General features: G+C 39.0%; 1 protein-coding gene and 1 long non-coding RNA gene across 2 annotated transcripts in view; one reads left to right on the top strand and one right to left on the bottom strand.

The window, feature by feature from the left end:
* Positions 1 to 15,326, bottom strand: part of LOC124048535 (transient receptor potential cation channel subfamily M member 4-like) — a 95,905-nt gene extending 80,579 nt beyond the window's left edge. The window contains exons 1-3 of the mRNA XM_046369414.1: positions 15,099 to 15,326; positions 11,581 to 11,642; positions 11,177 to 11,354 (exon numbers count right to left, since the gene is read on the bottom strand). Of these exons, the coding sequence (XP_046225370.1) occupies positions 11,177 to 11,354; positions 11,581 to 11,642; positions 15,099 to 15,155 (297 nt within the window). The 5' untranslated portion in view covers positions 15,156 to 15,326. The remainder of the gene's footprint in view (positions 1 to 11,176; positions 11,355 to 11,580; positions 11,643 to 15,098) is intronic.
* A 3,168-nt stretch (positions 15,327 to 18,494) lies between these two features.
* On the top strand, positions 18,495 to 19,600 carry LOC124048536. The gene is made up of 2 exons (XR_006841248.1): positions 18,495 to 18,595; positions 18,748 to 19,600. It is a non-coding gene; the product is annotated as an uncharacterized LOC124048536 (long non-coding RNA).
* Positions 19,601 to 20,316: the final 716 nt, after the last annotated feature.

The following is a 20,316-nucleotide window of genomic DNA, read 5'->3' as shown; positions in this document are numbered from 1 at the left end:
GTACTTGTGCAAAGTTTCAGAATGATAACTTCCAAAATGAGTGTGCTACAATGACATGAAGTGACCCAGGTGTCCCACACAAGTAGCCCAAATGTACCCAAGTGGCCAAATTGGTGAAGTTATACATTTTGAATGGAACAACTATATACAAAATACCAAAATGGTATTCTAACACCCCCCCCCCACCCCCCCAAAAAATAGCGAAAAAACATGAGGAAAAAATATATACATTTACAAAATAACACTTTCAATATTTGGAAGACCCTCAGTCCTCGACACAATATTATGCTGCTGATGCCAGGTGCCATAGCACATCCATGCCTGCAGAAATTCATTTGCACAGATGAACACCACTTGTGACAGGAGCTACAACTTCAGTGGGGGATGGACACCTTGGCACTGGGGGCTCCCATTCGGAGTCAGTGTCACTGTGAAAGAAAATGTTTAGTTCGAATAGTTTCACATATGAGCCCTGTATCAACAGGTATAATAAACAGATATATATAGAGTACAGGGAACATAAGGTTGAATATATTATTATAGACCTGCTAGATCTACGGTCTCATTTATATTATGACATTTCAGCTAGATCTGTCTCTATTATATTATGACAGACTAGGTAGATCTACTGTCTTTATTATATTACAACAGACCAGCTGTATCTACTGTCTCCATTTCACTTTGGCAATTGTTGTGGTCCTGCCCTCTGCTCAACAGCTTCAAATAGGCTATTTCATTTCACAAATAATATTTTATACTATTAATTTCAAACAACGGCATTAGCATGAGAAGAACTTACCAGTCCAAAACGATGTCCTCTCCATTCAAAAAATATTCCTCCATTTGGGAATCGCTAAATAAATCGTCCTCGGTCAATTTCTTCTAAAATTGTGTGTACATCTGTATATCTAGACTTAGATTTCCCTGACTTAGTCGCCATACTGATTGATATATAAACAGCTGAAGATGCGCTTTACCAAAACAACGCTGTGCGCAACATGCGTTGCTCCTTCCGGTATGAAACTTCATTGTCGAATGACCCTCTTTAAGCCGGAGTTTACTACATGGGTTGGTCTTCCAACACATAAACATTAGATATTGCTGTTTGCATCAGCTCATTGGCTATCTACCCAGCTAGATTTCAAGACGATCAGTGGTCATTGGGTTAAAATACAGTCAATCAACGAAACAGCGGGCAAATCATTGGTGCACAATGATGTCATTACTTGTTGTCTTCAAATTGGTTTCTTACAGTCAATACGTCCCGCAAAATGACCCATCAGGTTTGGTTGTGTTACAAACAAAGCAGTTGATTGCAATGAAACCAAACATGACTGGTAAAGTCACGTTCTGTTTGTGTATTTACCTCGAGTGTGTCATCGAAAATGGAATGAGACGGAATTCACGACACAAGCAGTTCACAAAATGTTTCGTGTTAGGTTATAAAAATGGATTTGATCAAACAAGGAGCATTGGGATTGCAAACAGAGGAAGATCGTCAAAGGTAAACTATTTATTTTATTGCAGTTTGTGATTTTGTTACACCTGTGCTGGTTGAAATCGTTGTTTTTTTATGGGGCTCTATCCTCAGATAATCGCATCGCATTCTTTCGCAGTAAATCCTTTTTTAAATCTGACAACGCAGTTGGATTAGCAAGATTCTAGGCTTTCAATGCATGTGAGACACTTGTATTTTCATGAATGTTTAATATGACTATTTTTGAAGCGATCACCGTATTTTGTTGAATTTCATCCCGCTACTGGGTTCCGTGCGCAGAGAGGTTAATGCAACTTATTGCTAGTATGACCACCAGAGGACATCTTTGAGAACCATTTGATAGTCTTCTGCATTGGCATTATCAGAGAATTTAAAACCTTTTTGTAATAGCATAGTATATTGGATTAATAAGACATTTGGCTTAATTTGATTAATATTATGATGTTTCTATTCAGAGAAAAACAAAAAAACTAAACCCTCATGGAATGGAAAATATGGCGCTGTACAATGTGACAGTCAGGAGAAGGCTACAGGATTGAAGCATTCTAAATTGTTTGCCTTCATTAGACAACTTTGTTCCAATATTTCTGTAAATCAGTGATATTTATTCCATAGTAATTCGTTATGGATCCATAACTAAATCAACATCTACAATTTGAAAGAGTATTTTTATCATGATATTATTAACAAAATGTGTTTATTATGCTTGTGTACAGTCTACAATACATACTGTAGTAAACATGGGAACGTGCCTAATTCCTTACATAAGGGAGAGCAGGCCATTTCTGTACTACAGAATGCGGGGCGCATGGAAGACCAGGATTCAAATCCCCGATGGGGAGGAAGGAGTAAGCTGTCCATGTAAATAAGAATTTGTTTCTAACTGATTCCATATGTATTATTTCATAGTTGTGATGTCTTCACTATTATTCTACAATGTAGAAAATAGTAAAAAATAAATAAATATCCTGGAATTAGTAGGTGGGTCCAAACTTTTAACTGGTACTTGCTTAATTCATTTGATTAATATTATATTTTTTTCTATTCCAAGAAAAACTAAAAACCCTCTGGGTTTCCATTAGGATGGAACGGAAAATATGGCGGCAGTACAGTACTGGGCTATTTAGCTAAAGAATCCCCGCAGGGCACGTGCGTGACAGGGGTTCAATTCCCCGACAGGGACGAAGGAGTAGGCTGTGTCCTTGTAAATACGAATTAATTTGCCTAGTTAAATAAAGTTTGCACTAAGAGCATAACATTTCTGCACCCAAATTTTCAAATGATTGTCTGACCAACACACAAACAGAGATTAAGTGAAAGTTTAAAAAAAATGATTTATCAAGACCAGTCCCCATGCTTGCCTCAGAGCAGCGTGAAACAGTGCTAAAACAGTTGCAGGCTTTTGCTTCTAACTTCAATTTTCTCTTGAAATAAATAAGACCTACACCATTTTTAACAGAACATTACTCAACACTAGTGAGACTCATTTCGCCTATGGTAGGCCTAAAACATATTTTTTTCAATGACGTAACTCTCCGCCGATAATTACATTTAGAGGATTGGAGGACTCTAAACTAATATCTAAGCGGCATTTCCATTAGATAAGAGACTTTTATCATTCTAAAGGAATTAATAATACATCGCTTTGTTTAAAAAGTAACGATATTTTGAAGATTTTGTTTTTATTTAACCTAGAATGAGTGAGAAAAAGGCAATTCTTGAACGTGGGGTGAGACATTCTCACTCATTTGTAAATAAAGCCAGTTTGTTATTTAGAATTATTTTTCAGCAGGCATCACTAGCTTATATTCAGTCAACACATATTTTAAGAATATCATGGAATATTTGACAAATTAATTTCTTATGGATCCATAACTAAATAAACATCAGCATTTTGAAAGAGTATTTTTAATCTATATTCTTCAGTTACACATCCTTAGAATAGCAGAACAGCATAACAAGAACAGCATAACAAGAACAGCATAACGGTCTGGGCAGCCCATGCTGTGCCTGGTGAGCAGTTGGTCAAGTTCTGTTGTCAGAAGAGAAATGGAAATGTCAGGGTGAACCGATGACCTGACTCTGCCTGTCGGAGGTGGAGCTCCAGAGCTCACAAGTGTGCATGACATGGAATGTGAGTCCATCTCGTTCCTCGCCCATGAGCACCTTCATCAGATGAGCAGAATGGTACCGCCCTGAGCCCCCATAGAAATGGTAGATCAATTGAGAATGAAAAGTGACTCCAACACACAAATGAGGCGTACACATTTTAAGAATCTAGCTTAATCTTAGGGCTAGGTGTCCCGTCAGCGGGACACCTGTCGACAATTTCTGGTGAAATTGGAGGGCGTGTAATTCAAATAAATAATCTTAAAGATTATGGATATTAAACATCTAGGTACATACAATTGTCTTTTATCGGTTAACTTCTTGAGTGTAGGGGTTTTTGGCAACAACAAAAAACATACCCATTTGAAACGGCCTATTTCTCAGGCCCAGAAAATAGAATATGCATAAAATAGGATAGGATAGAAAACACTCTAAAGTTTCCAAAACTGTCAAAATATTGCTTGTGAGTATAACAGAACTGCTATTGCAGGCCAAAACCTGAGGAAAATCCAACAAGGAGGTGCTGAAAGCGCTCTGTTCCAATGGATGCCTTGCCTCCATTTAAAGGGATATCAACCAGATTAATTTTCCTATGGCTTCCTCAAGCTGTGAAGTCTTTAGACATAGTTTCAGGCTTTTATTTTGAAAAATGAGCGACAAAGAACCCATCGCGTCAGTGGATGGCTGTGTGCCAGCAGAGTTTTTCATGCGCAACAGCCATTTTCTCTCTTTCGCCTATGGAAGAAGCTACATTCTGGTTGACATATTATTGATTAAATACTGTAAAAACAACCTGAGGATTGATTATAAGAAACATTTAACGTCTTTCGACGCACTTTACGGATACTATTTGGAATTTTTGTCTGCGATGTCGTGACCGCTCGAGCCTGTGGATTTCTGAACATAACGTGCCAAACAAATGGAGGTATTTTGGATATAAAAATAATCTTTATGGAACAAAATGAACATTTATTGTGTAACTGGGAGTCTCGTGAGTGCAAACATCCGAAGATCATCAAAGGTAAGCGATTTAATTTATTGCTTTTCATGACCAATCTACTTGGCTGCTAGCTGTTTGTAATATTTTGTCGACTGAGAGAGATGTTCTTACATAAACGCTTGTTATGCTTTCGCCGAAAAGCTTTATTGAAATCTGACACGCCAGGTGGATTATCAACAAGCTAAGCTGTGTTTTGCTATATTGCACGTGTGATTTCATGAAAATTATTATAAATTAATATATTTTTAAATTTAATTTGAATTTGACGCTCTGCAATTGAGCGGATGTTGATGAAAAGGATCCCGCTAAAGGGATGGGTGCATCCAGAAGTTAAAAACTTAAATTCTTGTTAATCTTACTGCATTGTCCGATTTACAATAGGCTTTACAGCGAAAGCGTGCCATGCGATTGTTTGAGGACAGTGTCCCAGATCAACATATTTTTCAACCAGCACAGGCTTCATAAAATCACAAATAGCGATTAAATAATCACTTACTTTTTGAAAATCTTCCTCTGATTTGCAATCCAAAGGGTACCAGCTACAACATGCATGGTCGTTTTGTGAGATAAAATGCTTCTTTATTTCCCAAAAAGTCAGTTTAGTTGGCGCAATTCATTTGAGTTCTACATGCAGACAAAGGAATCTATAAAGCTACCACTAAACTTTGTTAAAACAAGCCAAACTACGTTTCTAATTCATCCTCAGGCACCCTAAAATGTGATTAAACTATAATATTTCATACGGAAAGAAGTATGTTCAAAAGAAAAGTAAGATTAGAAACTGTGCGTCGTCTTAATCGCGCACCCACAGACTGATTTCCAACTGTGACTCCCAGCACCAAAACTCAAAATTCTTCCTCATTTTGGAAGAAACAAGCCTGAAACCTTGAACAAAGACTGTTGACATCTAGTGGAAGCCATAGGAATTGCAATCTGGGAGATGGAATTGCATAGGACCCATAGCTTTCCATTGTAAGAGCACGGGATCTCCAAAAAAAACAACTTCTGGTTGGTTTTTCTTTGGATTTTCTCCTGCCATATAAATTGTGTTATAGTCTCATATATGATTTTAACTTTGCTTTCTATCCAATGGTACCAATTATATGCATATCCTGGCTTCTGGGCCTGAGTAACAGGCAGTTTACTTTGGGCACGTCAGTCAGGCGGAAATTCTGAAAAAAGGACCCTAGCCTCAACCGCTTTCTTGGCAACCATGCGTTTTTTCCAGCCCTTTGTCCACTCATCTCCACGGATGGTTATCAGCATGGTTGTAAGCTCTCCAAAAACACATTCACGTATTAACTTCTCTAGGGTAGGGGGCAGCATTCGGAATTTTGGATGAAAAGCATGCCCAAATTAAACGGCCTGCTACTCGGGCCCAGAAGATATGATATGCATATAACTGGTAGATGTGGATAGAAAACACTAACGTTTCCAAAACTGTTAAAATAGTGTCTGTGAGTATAACAGAACTGATTTGGCAGTTTACAGTATCCATTGACTTAGGACTCAAATTGCAGTTCCTATGCCTTCCACTAGATGTAAACAGTCATTAGAAATGGTTTCAGGCTTGTATTCTGATAAATGAGGGAGTAAGACCAGTCTGAATGAGTGGACCCTTGTCGTGTCACAGAGAGAGTGCCTTTGTTGTGCGACCGAGAGAGTGCCTTTCTTGTTTACCTTTTATATTGACGACGTTATTATCCGGTTGAAATATTATAGATCATTTAGGCTAAAAACAACCTGAGGATTGAATATAAACATTGTTTGACATGTTTCTATGAACTTTACGGATACAATTTGGATTTTTTTTTGTCTGCCTGTTTTGACTGTGTTTGAGCCTGTGGATTACTGAAGAAAACGTGCAAACAAAAGAGGTTTTTGGATATAAAGAGACTTCATCGAACAAAAGGAACATTTATTGAGTAAATGAATGTATTCTGAGTGCAACCATATGAAGATGATCAAAAGGTAAGGGATTCATTTTCTCTATTTCTGACTTGTGTAACTCTTCTACTTGGCTGGTTACTGTTTGTAATGATTTGTCTGCAGGGCTATTACCAAATAACCGTAAGGTATGCTTTCACCGTAAAGCATTTTTTAAATCTGACACACGTGGTTGGATTCACAAGAAGTTAATCTTTAAACCTATGTAAAATATGTTTTGTTTTCTGAATTTTTATAATGAGTATTTCTGTATTTGAATTTGGCACTCTGTAATCTCACTGGCTGTTGGCCAGATGGGACGCTAGCGTCCCACATACCCTAGAGAGGTTTGAAGTAGACAATTATCAATTTTATTACACAGTATGCCTACACATTGATTGGCTATATACCTTCTTTTTTATATAAAATGCTCTGAAACCAAAATACCTTTAGTTTTGGTGATCCTCTCAGCACCGGCTCATTTTCAAGTCCTCTGGTGTTTACAGTCCTAACTCTGGAACGGATAGCACCATAGAAAGAAGCTGGCTTGATGAAAACGATGAAGAAATCAGAGATATGCTGGACCCTGTCAGAGAGGTGTTTCTGGGTACACATCGCTTATTTCTATGTAGCAATATTTTGTTACGTTTAAGGCCTATTTACATGTATATTTCTATTATTGTACCTAAATGTATTTTTTCTCCTCCAAATGCAGACAATGAGCCAAAACACACTGCCGCAAGGTTTTGCATTGCAAATGAGGGCATAAACTGGGTCAAGACACCAGCAGAGTAAGTAGACCTTTATGTAGTAAAATAAAGGTTAAATACAAATAAGTAAAAGACCTACAAAACCTTCGGTAGGCTAAGGTATGTTTTTATTTTAAAGCGCTGTACTGCAGCACCAGCTGTGCCACCAGAGACTCTGGGTTTGCGCCCAGGCTCTGTCGCAACCGGGAGGTCCGTGGGGCGACGCACAATTGGCCCAGCGTCGTCCGGGTTAGGGAGGGCATGGCCGGTAGGGATATCCTTGTCTCATCGCGCACCAGTGACTCCTGTGGTGGGCCGGGCGCAGTGCACGCTAACCAAGGTTGCCAGGTGCACGGCGTTTCCTCCGACACATTGGTGCGGCTGGCTTCCGGGTTGGATGCGCGCTGTGTTAAGAAGCAGTGCGGCTTGGTTGGGTTGTGTATCGGAGGACGCATGACTTTCAACCTTCGTCTCTCCCGAGCCCGTACGGTAGTTCTAGCGATGAGACAAGATAGTAGCTACTAAAACCAATTGGATACCACGAAATTGGGGAGAAAAAGGGGTCAAATATAAAAAATAATAATAATCTATACATGTTGGTCTCCTGATTTAAACATGATCGAACTTGTTTGGCATCAACTGAAAACATTCATCCGTAACTCCGACAAGCAAAGATGAACTAGTCAAGGCCATCAAGATGTTTTGGCAAGAGAAATTGACGACAGAACAATGCAACAAATACATTCATCTCAGCAAGGTTTTAACTGTGGTCGTGGAGCTGGGTGGAAGTGCGACTAAAATGTAGTTTATATAAACATCCCAATTTGAATGCATTTTTCTCATTATTTTATTAACGAAAGCATAAAGATGTTGATGAAGAAATACTGTACTGCTGTTTTGAGTTAGAAATGTAACACTTTAGAGTGCTTAAGCAACGAATACATTGCAAGTTGAGGGATTTTCACAACAGTGGCCGGGTTATAAAAAGTCTATTGTCCTGCTAATAGGAAACATTTGCATGATGGGCTACACCTGCTACAGTTGTGAAAAACAAGTTTGAAAACCTGTTTTCCAGTTGTCCATACTACTGTAAATAAAAACATAACATCTTGTTTACATTCTTTATTGTGTCATACATAATTTGTATCTAACTTTCCAATTACTTTTAGAGTTTGGGATTTACAAATGTGCGCTTTTCAATATTAGTTACATTGTTTTAGTTAGAACGTGCAAACTTTTTTTCTTTAAACTATTGTATTATGTAGTATGCTACATTTCTGACCAGTTGCAATTGTAAGTAGGGCTAATAAAATAAATCCTACTTCTATTTGGGCAGCAGGGAGAGCGTTGGACTAGTAACCGAAAGGTTGCAAGTTCGAATCCCCGAGCTGACAAAGGTACAAATCTGTCGTTCTGCCCCTGAACAGGCAGTTAACCCACTGTTCCTAGGCCGTCATTGAAAATAAGAATTTGTTCTTAGTATCTGACTTGCCTAGTAAAATAAAGGTAAAATTTAAAAATAAATTTAATTAGGCTGTTAAGCTTAATAGCCTACCTCATCCAGTTAAGTAATTTTATATAGGTCTAGGCTCTGAAGAAATAGACTCCAATTAAGCCCTCTTGTTGTTTGTAAAGTCAAATTAAAATGAATATTATTGTTGAAATGAATTGCTTGACTGGTGTAGGTTCTCTCCATCTGTTGGTGTGCAACACTTGCATAACAAGTTAGCTATATTTTCAGCACCAACCTCTGTATTGATTGCCGCCAGTTGTTTTTTAAATTGAACTTTTATTTAACTAGGCAAGTCAGGTAAGAAAAAAATCTTATTTACAAATGGCGGCCTACTCCGGCCAAACCCGGATGACGCTGGGCCAATTGTGCGCCGCCCTATGGCACTCCCAATCATGGTCGGATGTGATACAGCCTGAATTCGAACAAGGGACTGTAGTAAAGCCTCTTGCACCGAGATGCAGTGCCTTAGACTGCTGCACCACTCGGGAGCCATGACCAATAAAAAATAAATACATTTTTCTTTATTTCAGAACACTAACTGTGTAGGTAGATACGTGTAGGTATATTGCCTTGCAAAAGTATTCATCCCCCTTGCCGTTTTTCCTATTTTGTTGAATTACACCCTTATTTGTATTTTTTCATGTAATAGACATACACAAAATAGTCCAAATAGGTGAAGTGAAATGAAAATAATTACTTCTTTCAAAAAATGATTAAAAAATTCAAACGGAAAAGTGGTGTGTGCATATGTATTCACCCCCTTTGCTATGAAACCCCTAAATAAGATCTGGTGCAACCAATTACCTTCAGAAGTCACATAATTAGTACAATAAATTCCAGCTGTGTGCAATCCAAGTGTCACATGATCTCAGTATATATACACCTGTTATGAAATGCCCCAGAGTCTGCAACACCACTCAACAAGGGGCACCATGAAGAACAAGGAGCGCTCCAAACAGGTCAGGGATAAAGTTGTAAAGAAGTACAGATCAGGGTTGGGTTATTTAAAAAATATCTGAAACTTTGATCATTCCCAATCTTCTTCTGGATCATCCAAATGCTCTCTAGCAAACTTCAGACGGGCCTGGACATGTACTGGCTTAAGCAGGGGGACACGTCTGGCACTGCAGGATTTTTGAGTCCCTGGCGGCGTAGTGTGTTACTGATGGTAGGCTTTGTTACTCTGGTCCCAGCTCTCTGCAGGTCATTCACTAGGTCCCCCCGTGTGGTTCTGGGATTTTTGCTCACCGTTCTTGTGATCATTTTGACCCCACGGGGTGAGATCTTGCGTTGAGCCCCAGATCGAGGAAGATTATCAGTGGTATTGTATATCTTCCATTTCCTAATAATTGCTCCCACAGTTGATTTATTCAAACCAAGCTGCTTACCTATTGCAGATTCAGTCTTCCCAACCTGGTGCAGGTATACAATTTTGTTTCTGGTGTCCTTTGACAGCTCTTTGGTAACAAGTTCAAACAGGTGCCATCAATACAGGTAACAAGTGGAGGACAGATGAGCCTCTTAAAGAAGAAGTTACAGGTCTGTGAGAGCCAGAAATCTTGCTTGTTTGTAGGTGACCAAATACTTATTTTCCACCATAATTTGCAAATAAATTCATTAAAAATCCAACAATGTGATTTTCTGGATTTTTTTTCTAATTTTGTCATAGTTGAAGTGTACCTATGATGATATTACAGGCCTCTCATCTTTTTAAGTGGGAGAACTTGCACAATTGGTGTAAGTTTTTTTAAATATTTTTTGCCCCACTGTATATATGAACTACAAATCAGCCTTTACTTAAACCAAGGTTTCTAGTCTTTTGCATAGTTACAATGTGTAATCATTGATGTCCCAGGAGCAGGAGTGGTAAACACTGTTGAAGTGTATAATTGTAATACATGCATGCAGGCACAGCATCATTCAAAGAATGGAGTTTGATACACCTGGTATTGGATATGACTGAAAAAAAACATCCTAAATAGCGATTTTCATAAATGTACTTTATAACAAAAAAATATGCACAATCGTTTGTCTCTACATTAACTAACATATTCCTCTCAATTGTACATTTTTTGCTTGACTCGTTATGACGTTATAATTACTTAAATTTGCTTCCACCATAGTGCTTTGTCAGCCATCTTTGAAAGTCACCAGAGATGGGTAGCTCGCGTCAAATTCGTCATTAGAACCACTCGGAATGATTGGTCATATAAAAACCTTGGGACCCAAATACATGAGTGTTTTCACTCCCCCTTGCGGTGGTCTGGAGCAATGCAGCCGTGACGCTGGGTACCTCTAAGTCCAGCAGTGTAAGCTTGCAACTTTTAAAGGAGGAAACACTGTAGAGAGAGGGAGAAGCATACAGAAAGACAGACACCTACTTTGCTGTGTCTCTTGCTGGCACCGGCGAACTCCAGCTCTCCGAAGGCGTCGGTGGGGTACTCGGAGGAGTGCTGGGAGCTGTCCCAGTGGCTGACGATGGCTGTGCTGAAATAGTCCCCCAGAGCCACTGACTCATGGGTGTCCCGCGTACCCCCACACTGACACAGCCTGCCATTACTAAGGGAAAGGAAAAGGGACAATCAGCAGCAGCATAGGAAAATATTAATTATTACTTTGATAATTTACATTATAAGAATAACATATTCATCATTACTATATTCAAGCTTTACACAGCTATTGGCCTCCTGAGCTTGCATTATTTTGAGCAATAGGTGAAAAATTTGAAATGTTAATAAAACAAATGTAGAGAATGTGGGAAACTGGGAATGTGATTAGACTTTACCTGAAAGAATCCTCTACGAAAGTTGTGCACACTCGTTTCTTGATAATTTTGGGTATCCAGCTCTGAAATAATAATTAGAAGGTTAGTTTATAACCATCAAGATTGCTGATATTTGATTGATTCAAGAAGCAAAATACACATTGGTGCGTTATTGCAGGAGTTCGGTTTCCACCCTGAGACTTTCAGGGTACCTCACTAAATTAAGAGTAGGCCTAACTGTTAGGCCTCCTGTAATATTAAATCCAAACTATGACACTTTTTTTATATTTCAACCCTGTCAAACTGTGCTCATGCATTACATGTGAAAAATATTGATCTTGCTGCTGTTTTCTGTTTGATAGTTTTTCTCCAGCTTTTTCTGGGACACCTTGAAACCTCACCGATGCCCCCAAAGGTTGAAGGTAATAGGTGCTTTGAAATAAGTACCATGTAGTGTTGGAAAACTACCAGTAATTTAACAAAGTTACCTGAAGTTTCTGTAATTAACAATTAATCTATGGAAAATGTAGTCATTTATACTTCAATAATATTTAAAAAATGTATTAATATATTCCTTTTTTTCTTCAAATGTACATCTGTGTCACTATTGTCCATGTCATGAGTTTCTAGTGGATAGCCATATTATTCAAGAGAAAATAGCTAATGAAAAAAGCATTAATCAACAATGGCATAATTGTCAAGTAATCTGCCACCGGTTTGCCACCCATTTGCCATATTGTTACTCCTACATAGCAAATAGGCCAGTCTTACCTAGTGTTGATCTTCAGTGTAACATTTCTTGTGTTGATTCAAGTATTAAAATCCACACCCACTATTATCATATTTCCCAGCATGCTCTATGTTGATTTTTAGAATTGTTTGTTTTAATATCTATGTCTTTGCATGTACATTGATTGATTCATTAATCTTGTGCTACTCAAATATAAATAACATACAGTTTGTTAAACTAATCCAACATGTTACTTGGATTTATTGCACCCATTACTGTTTTAGGTCAGGGGTGGGCAGATTTTTGGCTCGAGAGCCAAAACGGGATTTTGAAATTCTACAGAGGGTTGCATTTTTTGGGAGACCCAATTATTTATTTATTTTTAGCAGTTTGCAGGTGCCTCTTGATTGGCGTAGCGCTTTAAGGCACTGCATTGCAGTGCTTGAGGCGTCATTACAGACCGGGTTTGATCCCTGGGAGACCTATGAGGCAGCGCACAATTGGCCCAGCGTCATCTGGGTTAGGAAAGGGTTTGGCAGGCCGGGCGCAAGTACGCTGACACGATTGCCAGGTGTTTCCTCCGACACATTGCTGCAGCTGGCTTCTGGGTTAAGCGGGCATTGTGTCTAGAAGCAGAGCGGGTTGGCTGGGCCATGTTTCGGAGGACGCAAGGCTCTCGACCTTCACCTTTCCTGCGTCCATACGAGAGTTGCTGCGATGGGACAAGACTGTAACTACCAATTGGATACCACGAAATTGGGGACAAAAAAGGACAAAAAATATATATATATTTTCTCTCGCGGGCCGGCTTGAAGTGCCCGACGGGCCGTACTTTGTCCCCTCTTGGTTTAGGTAGTCTCATATTGTGGGTGAATAAAAATTCTTTAAAAAAATTCAGTCCACTCTTGCTGAATTCCAAGCCTGCATAATGTGACTTGCAGTCCTACTGTTACCTGTAAAACCATGAGTTCAGGCCACTGTATTAGGGTAAAGCTAGGCCCTTTATAAAAATATGTATGGTATTGTGTTAAAGAATAACGTAAACTCGTACATTGCCTTGGTCCGTACAATTGCTCTTATTTTAGCGCCCCAAAAACGTAATAATTCCAGATCAACTGTAATATCAATACCATTGTAGAGCACAATTTCTCCCCTTTCCAACAAAATAAATGACATGACCTAAACGCTGCCCGTTTCTGCATAAGTCAAGCAGGCAATGAGCCCCGTCGGGTCTTTTTAAAAATGGAGTGTGGGGAAGTGAAACTAATGCGAGATAGTGAGAAGGAGAGATGTCGTGTGGGAAAATTGCTTTTTTTCCCCACTCAATCTGTCCAACTTATCACAATATCGCCTCTAAAATGTTAATGAAACAATATAAAGAGTTGATATAATGTCATTACATACCTATTTGAAGGTTTGTGTTTGAATTTTAATAGTTTTTTAGGGCAGTGCTCAAGTCATCTTGGTCCTTCTGTAGCTCAGTTGGTAGAGCATGACGCTTGTAACGCCAGGGTAGTGGGTTCGATTCCCGGGACCACCCATACGTAGTATGTATGCACACATGACTGTAAGTCGCTTTGGATAAAAGCGTTTGCTAAATGGCATATATTATTATCTTTGAAGTAAACAGCGGCTTTGAGAATGATGATCGCATGCAATGATGACGCAAAAAAATGACTTGGTATCCATCTTACCCCAGTCACTGTCCATTTCTTGTTTTTAAAGGATGATAGAAGTGCTACACCTGGTGGAGAGAGATTGTAAGACAATAGTTGCTTTATGCGTGCTGTACGTTACGACATGACACGCCATGATGTAACGGAGGGTCTGCTTTTTCAACTTTTCTCCAATACTAGAGCCATCACCATGTCGATCAACGCATGAATAGAAACCTAGTTCACACCCCCGATTTTGAAGTCAACACAGTCCCATTAGTTTTCTTTGTAGCCTCGCTTGAATATTGCAGTGGCGCACATTTGTACGGAATGGGGTGAGTTTACTTTATACATTTAATTATATTATCTTAGGATCTCACTTGGTGAAGGCCACAAGGACTGAAATGGAAAATGTGTATTTTTCTCAACGCTCTGCTGATGAGTATTTTTCTCAGCTCATACAGGAGTAATACAGGCCTAGTGCACTAATTTCGTGCGGATAACTTTTATTTATATATATTTTTTTAAATTGTGATTTATCAGGGGGTACTTCAACCCGCTATGCTCGAAAGGCAAGGCACTCTAGGAAATGCGCAAATAAGGCTTTACGCTAAAGCAGTGTGTTAATTTAACACTGAAAAGTGTGCACCCCTATACACTGGACCGGTGTTAAATCAGACCAGTGGTAGATGTAACACTCTGTGTGGATTTAACACAGGGGACTTTGCTGTGTATTTAAAAACTCATGGTCATGCAGCATACTTTTGGCGATGCTTGGGAAACAGTGTATGCAAAATCACAATGCGTAAAAACTCACTCAGATTTACAATTGACCAATTGTAAAATAATGTGATACCAGGAAGAATAGCCAACATTTATTTTACAAACGAATAATACCATAAGTATGTTGTTATCCCACATTCTACAGTAGTGCATAGCTAGGCAACTCGAAAGACAAGTTTCAAAATGTTGATGAAGCCGTGTTGAAAGCGTGTTGCAGCCGCGCCACACACGGTACTCTCAGCCCTTTTTAATCGTAGTCTAGCCCCCACATAATAAATAGCCCCACATGCAGTAAATCAATACTGTATAGTACAGTCAACTTTAGGATACAACGGAATACAATTTCTCAAAAGTTTTGGAAGCATTCCCACCTGATCTTTCTCGGTCTTTGACATTTCGCCGCCGTCTTTTCCTTCCGTATCGCTCATCTCAAATACCTATCGTTTTATTCCCGAAAAACTATTAACAGATAAATTATCCATTTGACTAAACCTTTTCTAAATTACTGGCCATGCGGTGAGCGTTCAGAATTGAGTATGAAAATCCAGTTTCGTTGTGGTTACATTCGGCGACACGTCTGCTAGGTAGGTGTGGTTAGAATCAAGAAAGGGTATGTAGAAGGAAATCTGAAAAAAGTTTATTGCGAAAATGGGGTAAGACCAATGCAGCATATGGATAACAAGTCAAGTCTAGACAGACATTTAAGGCATGGCATGACTTAATAATGCGAATAGTAACGTTGAATATGCGCCAAACTATCCACCTTTAATATTTCATAATAACACAAACAAAAATATAAATGCAACATATAAAGTGTTGGTCCCATGTTTATTGAGCTGAAATCAAATATCCTAGAAATGTTCCATATGCACAAAAAGCTTATTTCTCTAAAATGTTGTGCACACTTTTTTTACATTCCTGTTGGTGAGCATTTCTCTGTTGCCAAGACAATCCATCCACTTGACAGGTGTGGCATATCAAGAAGCTGATTAAACAGCATGAGCATTACACAGGTGCACCTTGTGCTGGGGACAATTTTATTTAACCTTTATTTAACCAGGTAGGCCAGTTGAGAACAAGTTCTCATTTACAATTGCGACCTGGACAAGATAAAGCAAAGCAGTGCGACACAAACAACAACCCAGAGTTACACATAAACAAACGTACAGTCAATAACACAATAGAAAAATCTATATACAGTGTGTGCAAATGTAGAAGAGTAGGGAGGTAAGGCAATAAATAGGCCATAGAGCCAAAATAATTACAGTTTAACATTAATTAAAGCACAATAAAAGGCCACTCTAAAATGTGCTGTTTTGTCACATAACACATGTTTGATCACATGCTTTTTCAAACCGTATGTTGCAAAATGTAAGATCCCATTGATTTCGCTGTGGTTTCAGTGCTTTCTTCGATCCCATGCTGCTTTCAAACATCGACCTCGACTGGAGTTTGTACTAAAAGTTTCACCTGACATTCAGAGAGACTTTCTGCACTGTTGTTCAAATAAGTTGTTTTATTTGGTATAGTATAAGCTTCTATCTTAAGCATCCTAAATAATGCATAGATTTTTAAAAAAATTGTCAACTGGAAGGCAAGAAAAGTAAGCATAATGTAAAATGCAAACCTGGTATTCTGGCAGAGGTCCCTAATGTGCACTGTGAACAGATAATGAAGCGCAAAGTAATGAACCGTTTTTCAGTATAATTTGATGAAAGCGCCAACGCCTTCAGAAAGCCTCGGTTTCCCATCACTAGCAGAGTGATGTGTAATTCTTATTGGAATTTAGCCAGAATGTGTTTATCCAACAATTGAAACTATCAATCACACACAAATTGCGTTCAGAATGACTGCCTTCTCCTCCCCTTCATCTACACTGATTGAGTGGATTTAACAAGTGACATGTGCAAATATTATAGGTACAGAACATTCTCACACATATCTTTTCAAACGTATCAGATTATGCAAACTCCTGAAGTTAAAGTTGAAACACTGCAGTCAACACTAATGCTCAGGCACTATTTAAAAGAAAGAAGAAAATATACAGTAAAAAAGCTTATTCAGATTCAGAAGGGTTCTTTGTAGAACCCTTCTTGCCTTCCAAGGTATCCTTCTTGCCTTCCAAGGTATCCTTCTTGCCTTCCAAGGTATCCTTCTTGCCTTCCAAGGTATCCTTCTTGCCTTCCAAGGTATCCTTCTTGCCTTCCAAGGTATCCTTCTTGCCTTCCAAGGTATCCTTCTTGCCTTCCAAGGTATCCTTCTTGCCTTCCAAGGTATCCTTCTTGCCTTCCAAGGTATCCTTCTTGCCTTCCAAACAATCAAAGAATGAAAAAGGTTTTAGGTAGAACTCTTTGCCTTCTCTTCCAAAAAGGGTTCTTCAGATGAAAACGTTTCTTAGTATAACCCTATCCCGCTCATTTGTTTTAAGTGTAGCTCTGCCCGTGTTAAGTCTGAGGGTTATGGTCATAGATGCAGTCTATAAGGGATCAATAAATCACCTGTGTGTTGATCTGAGAGCTGAGGCTACAGTCAGAGGCACAGTCACAAGCAGCAGTACAGCCATCTCAATAATGTCTATAAGGAAGACGATATGATTATTACATAGAAATTTCGATAACATTGCATTATATACTGTAATATTACACTGCATACTATATTGCACCTTTCGGGATATGATTATCCATGCTATCACTGGAATAACATGGAATACATTTTTTATATTTTCATACATTTATAATTTCTCATCGGAGGTTATATAAAACAAATATTAAAAAAAAGTTTTTTAGTACTGATACACCCTCATATTTATACATACAAATGCAACAGACTTTGAATGAATTAATACAAGTGGATAGATACATGAATAAAAACTCACCACTAAGAAACTGAAAATCTTGTTATGCCTTTTTAGGTAAACCATTAATCCTGAAATTATTTTTGTTATATTCTTCTCCTTCTCTCTTCTTTTATAAGCTGGAGAGATGGGATGATGGGAGGTGTGTCCAAGGGTTACTATACTCACAAGCCAAATTCTCCTCCTATAATTAATCAATACTTTTGACAGTCTTATTGTACATTTAGTAATAGCTACCCTTTAAATATAAACACTTCTTATAAAGTAGCCAATTCAACATCATAAATGTTTATATCAGATATTATTTTGTTTATGTGTTTGTGCTATAATCACTCCTCATCTCGTACACTTCCCTCCCTTTCCTACTCCTCCTCTCCCCCCGCCCCGTTCGCAGTGGATCGAATGTTCCCAAAAACATTGTTTAATTTCTTCACCTGCAGGAAACCCAATGGCTCAAAATAACTCAGTCTCCTCTCACTCTTTCTTTATAATTTCATTTTTCATGCCATATTTCCCTTGAGTCAAATTTTACATTACCATGTTTATTACTGAAATATCCTTCAAACACATCTCACCAGAAAACTCCCTCATGACCAGTTTCCCAAGATTTCCCCCTCAATACATCCCAAAGGAGAGAATTTATAATAATTATAAAGAGATTCATTTCAGTTTCAGAATTATTTTCATGTCATAGTATAACCCAGTCTCGCAGGAAATAATATTTTTGGAGGTTATCGTTTAATCTCTCCAATTACACAGGGAGGCAATATTGTAATTTAGTGTTTCTCACAATACCCCAATCCCTCCCCCATTTCCCTCTCCCACTCTCTATCACTCACCGCTTCCCTCCTGATGTCATGGTTCCACCTGTCACCAGTGGGTGGCAGAGACCGTCCTAGAGACAATAATGATACTCAGGTGTGTCCTCATTATGATTTCCCTTTTAAAAGGAGTGTGTGTTCTGGTTTCATTTGCAGAAGCTTGAATTGTTTGCTGTGTGCGGCTGTTGACTGAGTGAGTTTTTGAGACTAAGTATTTGGTGGTTTCCCAATGTTACTGTGATCCTTTGTTTACTGTTTCTCAGTAAAGTATTATGTTTATCCTTAACCACTGATTCCTTGTCTGGTCTCTTCTCTGCACCTGGGTCCAACTTCACCATGTCACAGCAAGCTTTTGCCAAAACATGGACCCAGCAGAGATCACCCAGATCAAGGAGTACTGCTGGGGCGACAGCAAGAACAACTCTCACAAATATGAGACCCTCTGGGCACTTACCTACTCCCTCCAACCACAGTCCAACTTAAACCCAGGAGCTGCCAAGTCTCATCGCCCAGTGCTACAGGTGTCGCTGTAGTTCCTCCATGGAACCTAAGATCTCAGCCCCCGAGCGATATGACGGCCACCCGGGAGGATGCAAGGGGTTCCTCACTCAATGTTCTCTGGTGTTCGAGCTACAGTCCTCCTCGTTCTACACAGATTGGGCCATGATCACCTACATCTCTCATTTCTCTACTCTCAAGCAAGGCCCTGCCTGGCGTGGGCAACGGCTGTGTGGGAACAGCTGCCACCATCCTGCAGCTCCACATTAGCCTTCACTGCCGAGCTGCAACGAGTCTTCGACCACCCAGTGTTATGGGATTTTGATGAATAATGACTAAATTATGTATATATTTAGCTTAATTATAACTAAACAGAATACTACTGTTACTGTATGAATCTTATTATAATCATAGTACTGGATATAATGTGTGTAATTTGAACAAGGACTGTCTGTTCCTTGTTAGAAACTAATGGAGTTATCGTCAGACCGGCTGGAATATTGTGTTCCTTTACAGGACATCCTGTCTCTACCCAGGGAGGGGATAGACCTTGGGCTAGTAGTAGATTATTTAACAGGTGGTAGACAATGTGGGGAAGGCTTGTGAACTATACTGCCACTGTATCGGAGTGGAGGAAGGACAGTCTATAACCTGATGTATATTGTACTCTCGAGAATAAACGCTGTTGATTGATTTTTGAGACTGGTCTCTGTCCATTTTATGCAAATAAGTATCTTACAAATTCTTAGAAATGGGCAGTGTTTTAATTGAATTGGTTGATGAACATATAGGAAAGAAATTCTTTTAACACCCAGTCGGCAGACGAGAAGCAGCCAGTTAACTGTTCTACATCCGCCAAGGGGTCAGACCAGTGGCTGAGTTCTGCACCCTCGCCTTGAGAGTGGGTGTAATACAGAGGTCCTGGTCACCACTTTCCACCAGTGTTTGTCTAACTCCATGGATGAACTGGGAGAGGACCTTGAGTCCCTGATTTAATGCTGGCAGTCAGGATTGACAACCGCCTCAGAACGCGTGAGCTCCTTTTTGACGTTGCTGCCTCTACTGCGGAGGTCTCGGCCATCTCCGAGCTACAGCATTTACTTTTGTTTTTTGTTATTAATAAATAATTGCTTAATTTATATCTTCCACTAAGGACTTTCATGAATAAAAATAATATTGAATGGACTTTAAATTAAAAACACTTCCTTAAAACGTCAATAGCTTTCACCCCATATGACTTCCAAGTATACTACCAAACGTTATTGGCTCATAGACCTTCTCTGTACACTCTATGGCAATAACCCTTGTATTTTTTTTTTTTTAAATGAAATAGCTCAAATGTAAAAAACAAATACTTCAACCCTATATCACTTGCGTGAATACAAATGGCTATTTTTTTTGCTTTGGCTTTTCAAT

This window comes from Oncorhynchus gorbuscha, linkage group LG11 (assembly GCF_021184085.1).
Source record: "Oncorhynchus gorbuscha isolate QuinsamMale2020 ecotype Even-year linkage group LG11, OgorEven_v1.0, whole genome shotgun sequence".
Classification (NCBI taxonomy): Eukaryota; Metazoa; Chordata; class Actinopteri; order Salmoniformes; family Salmonidae; genus Oncorhynchus; species Oncorhynchus gorbuscha.
This window is presented reverse-complemented; position numbering and strand designations above follow the sequence as displayed.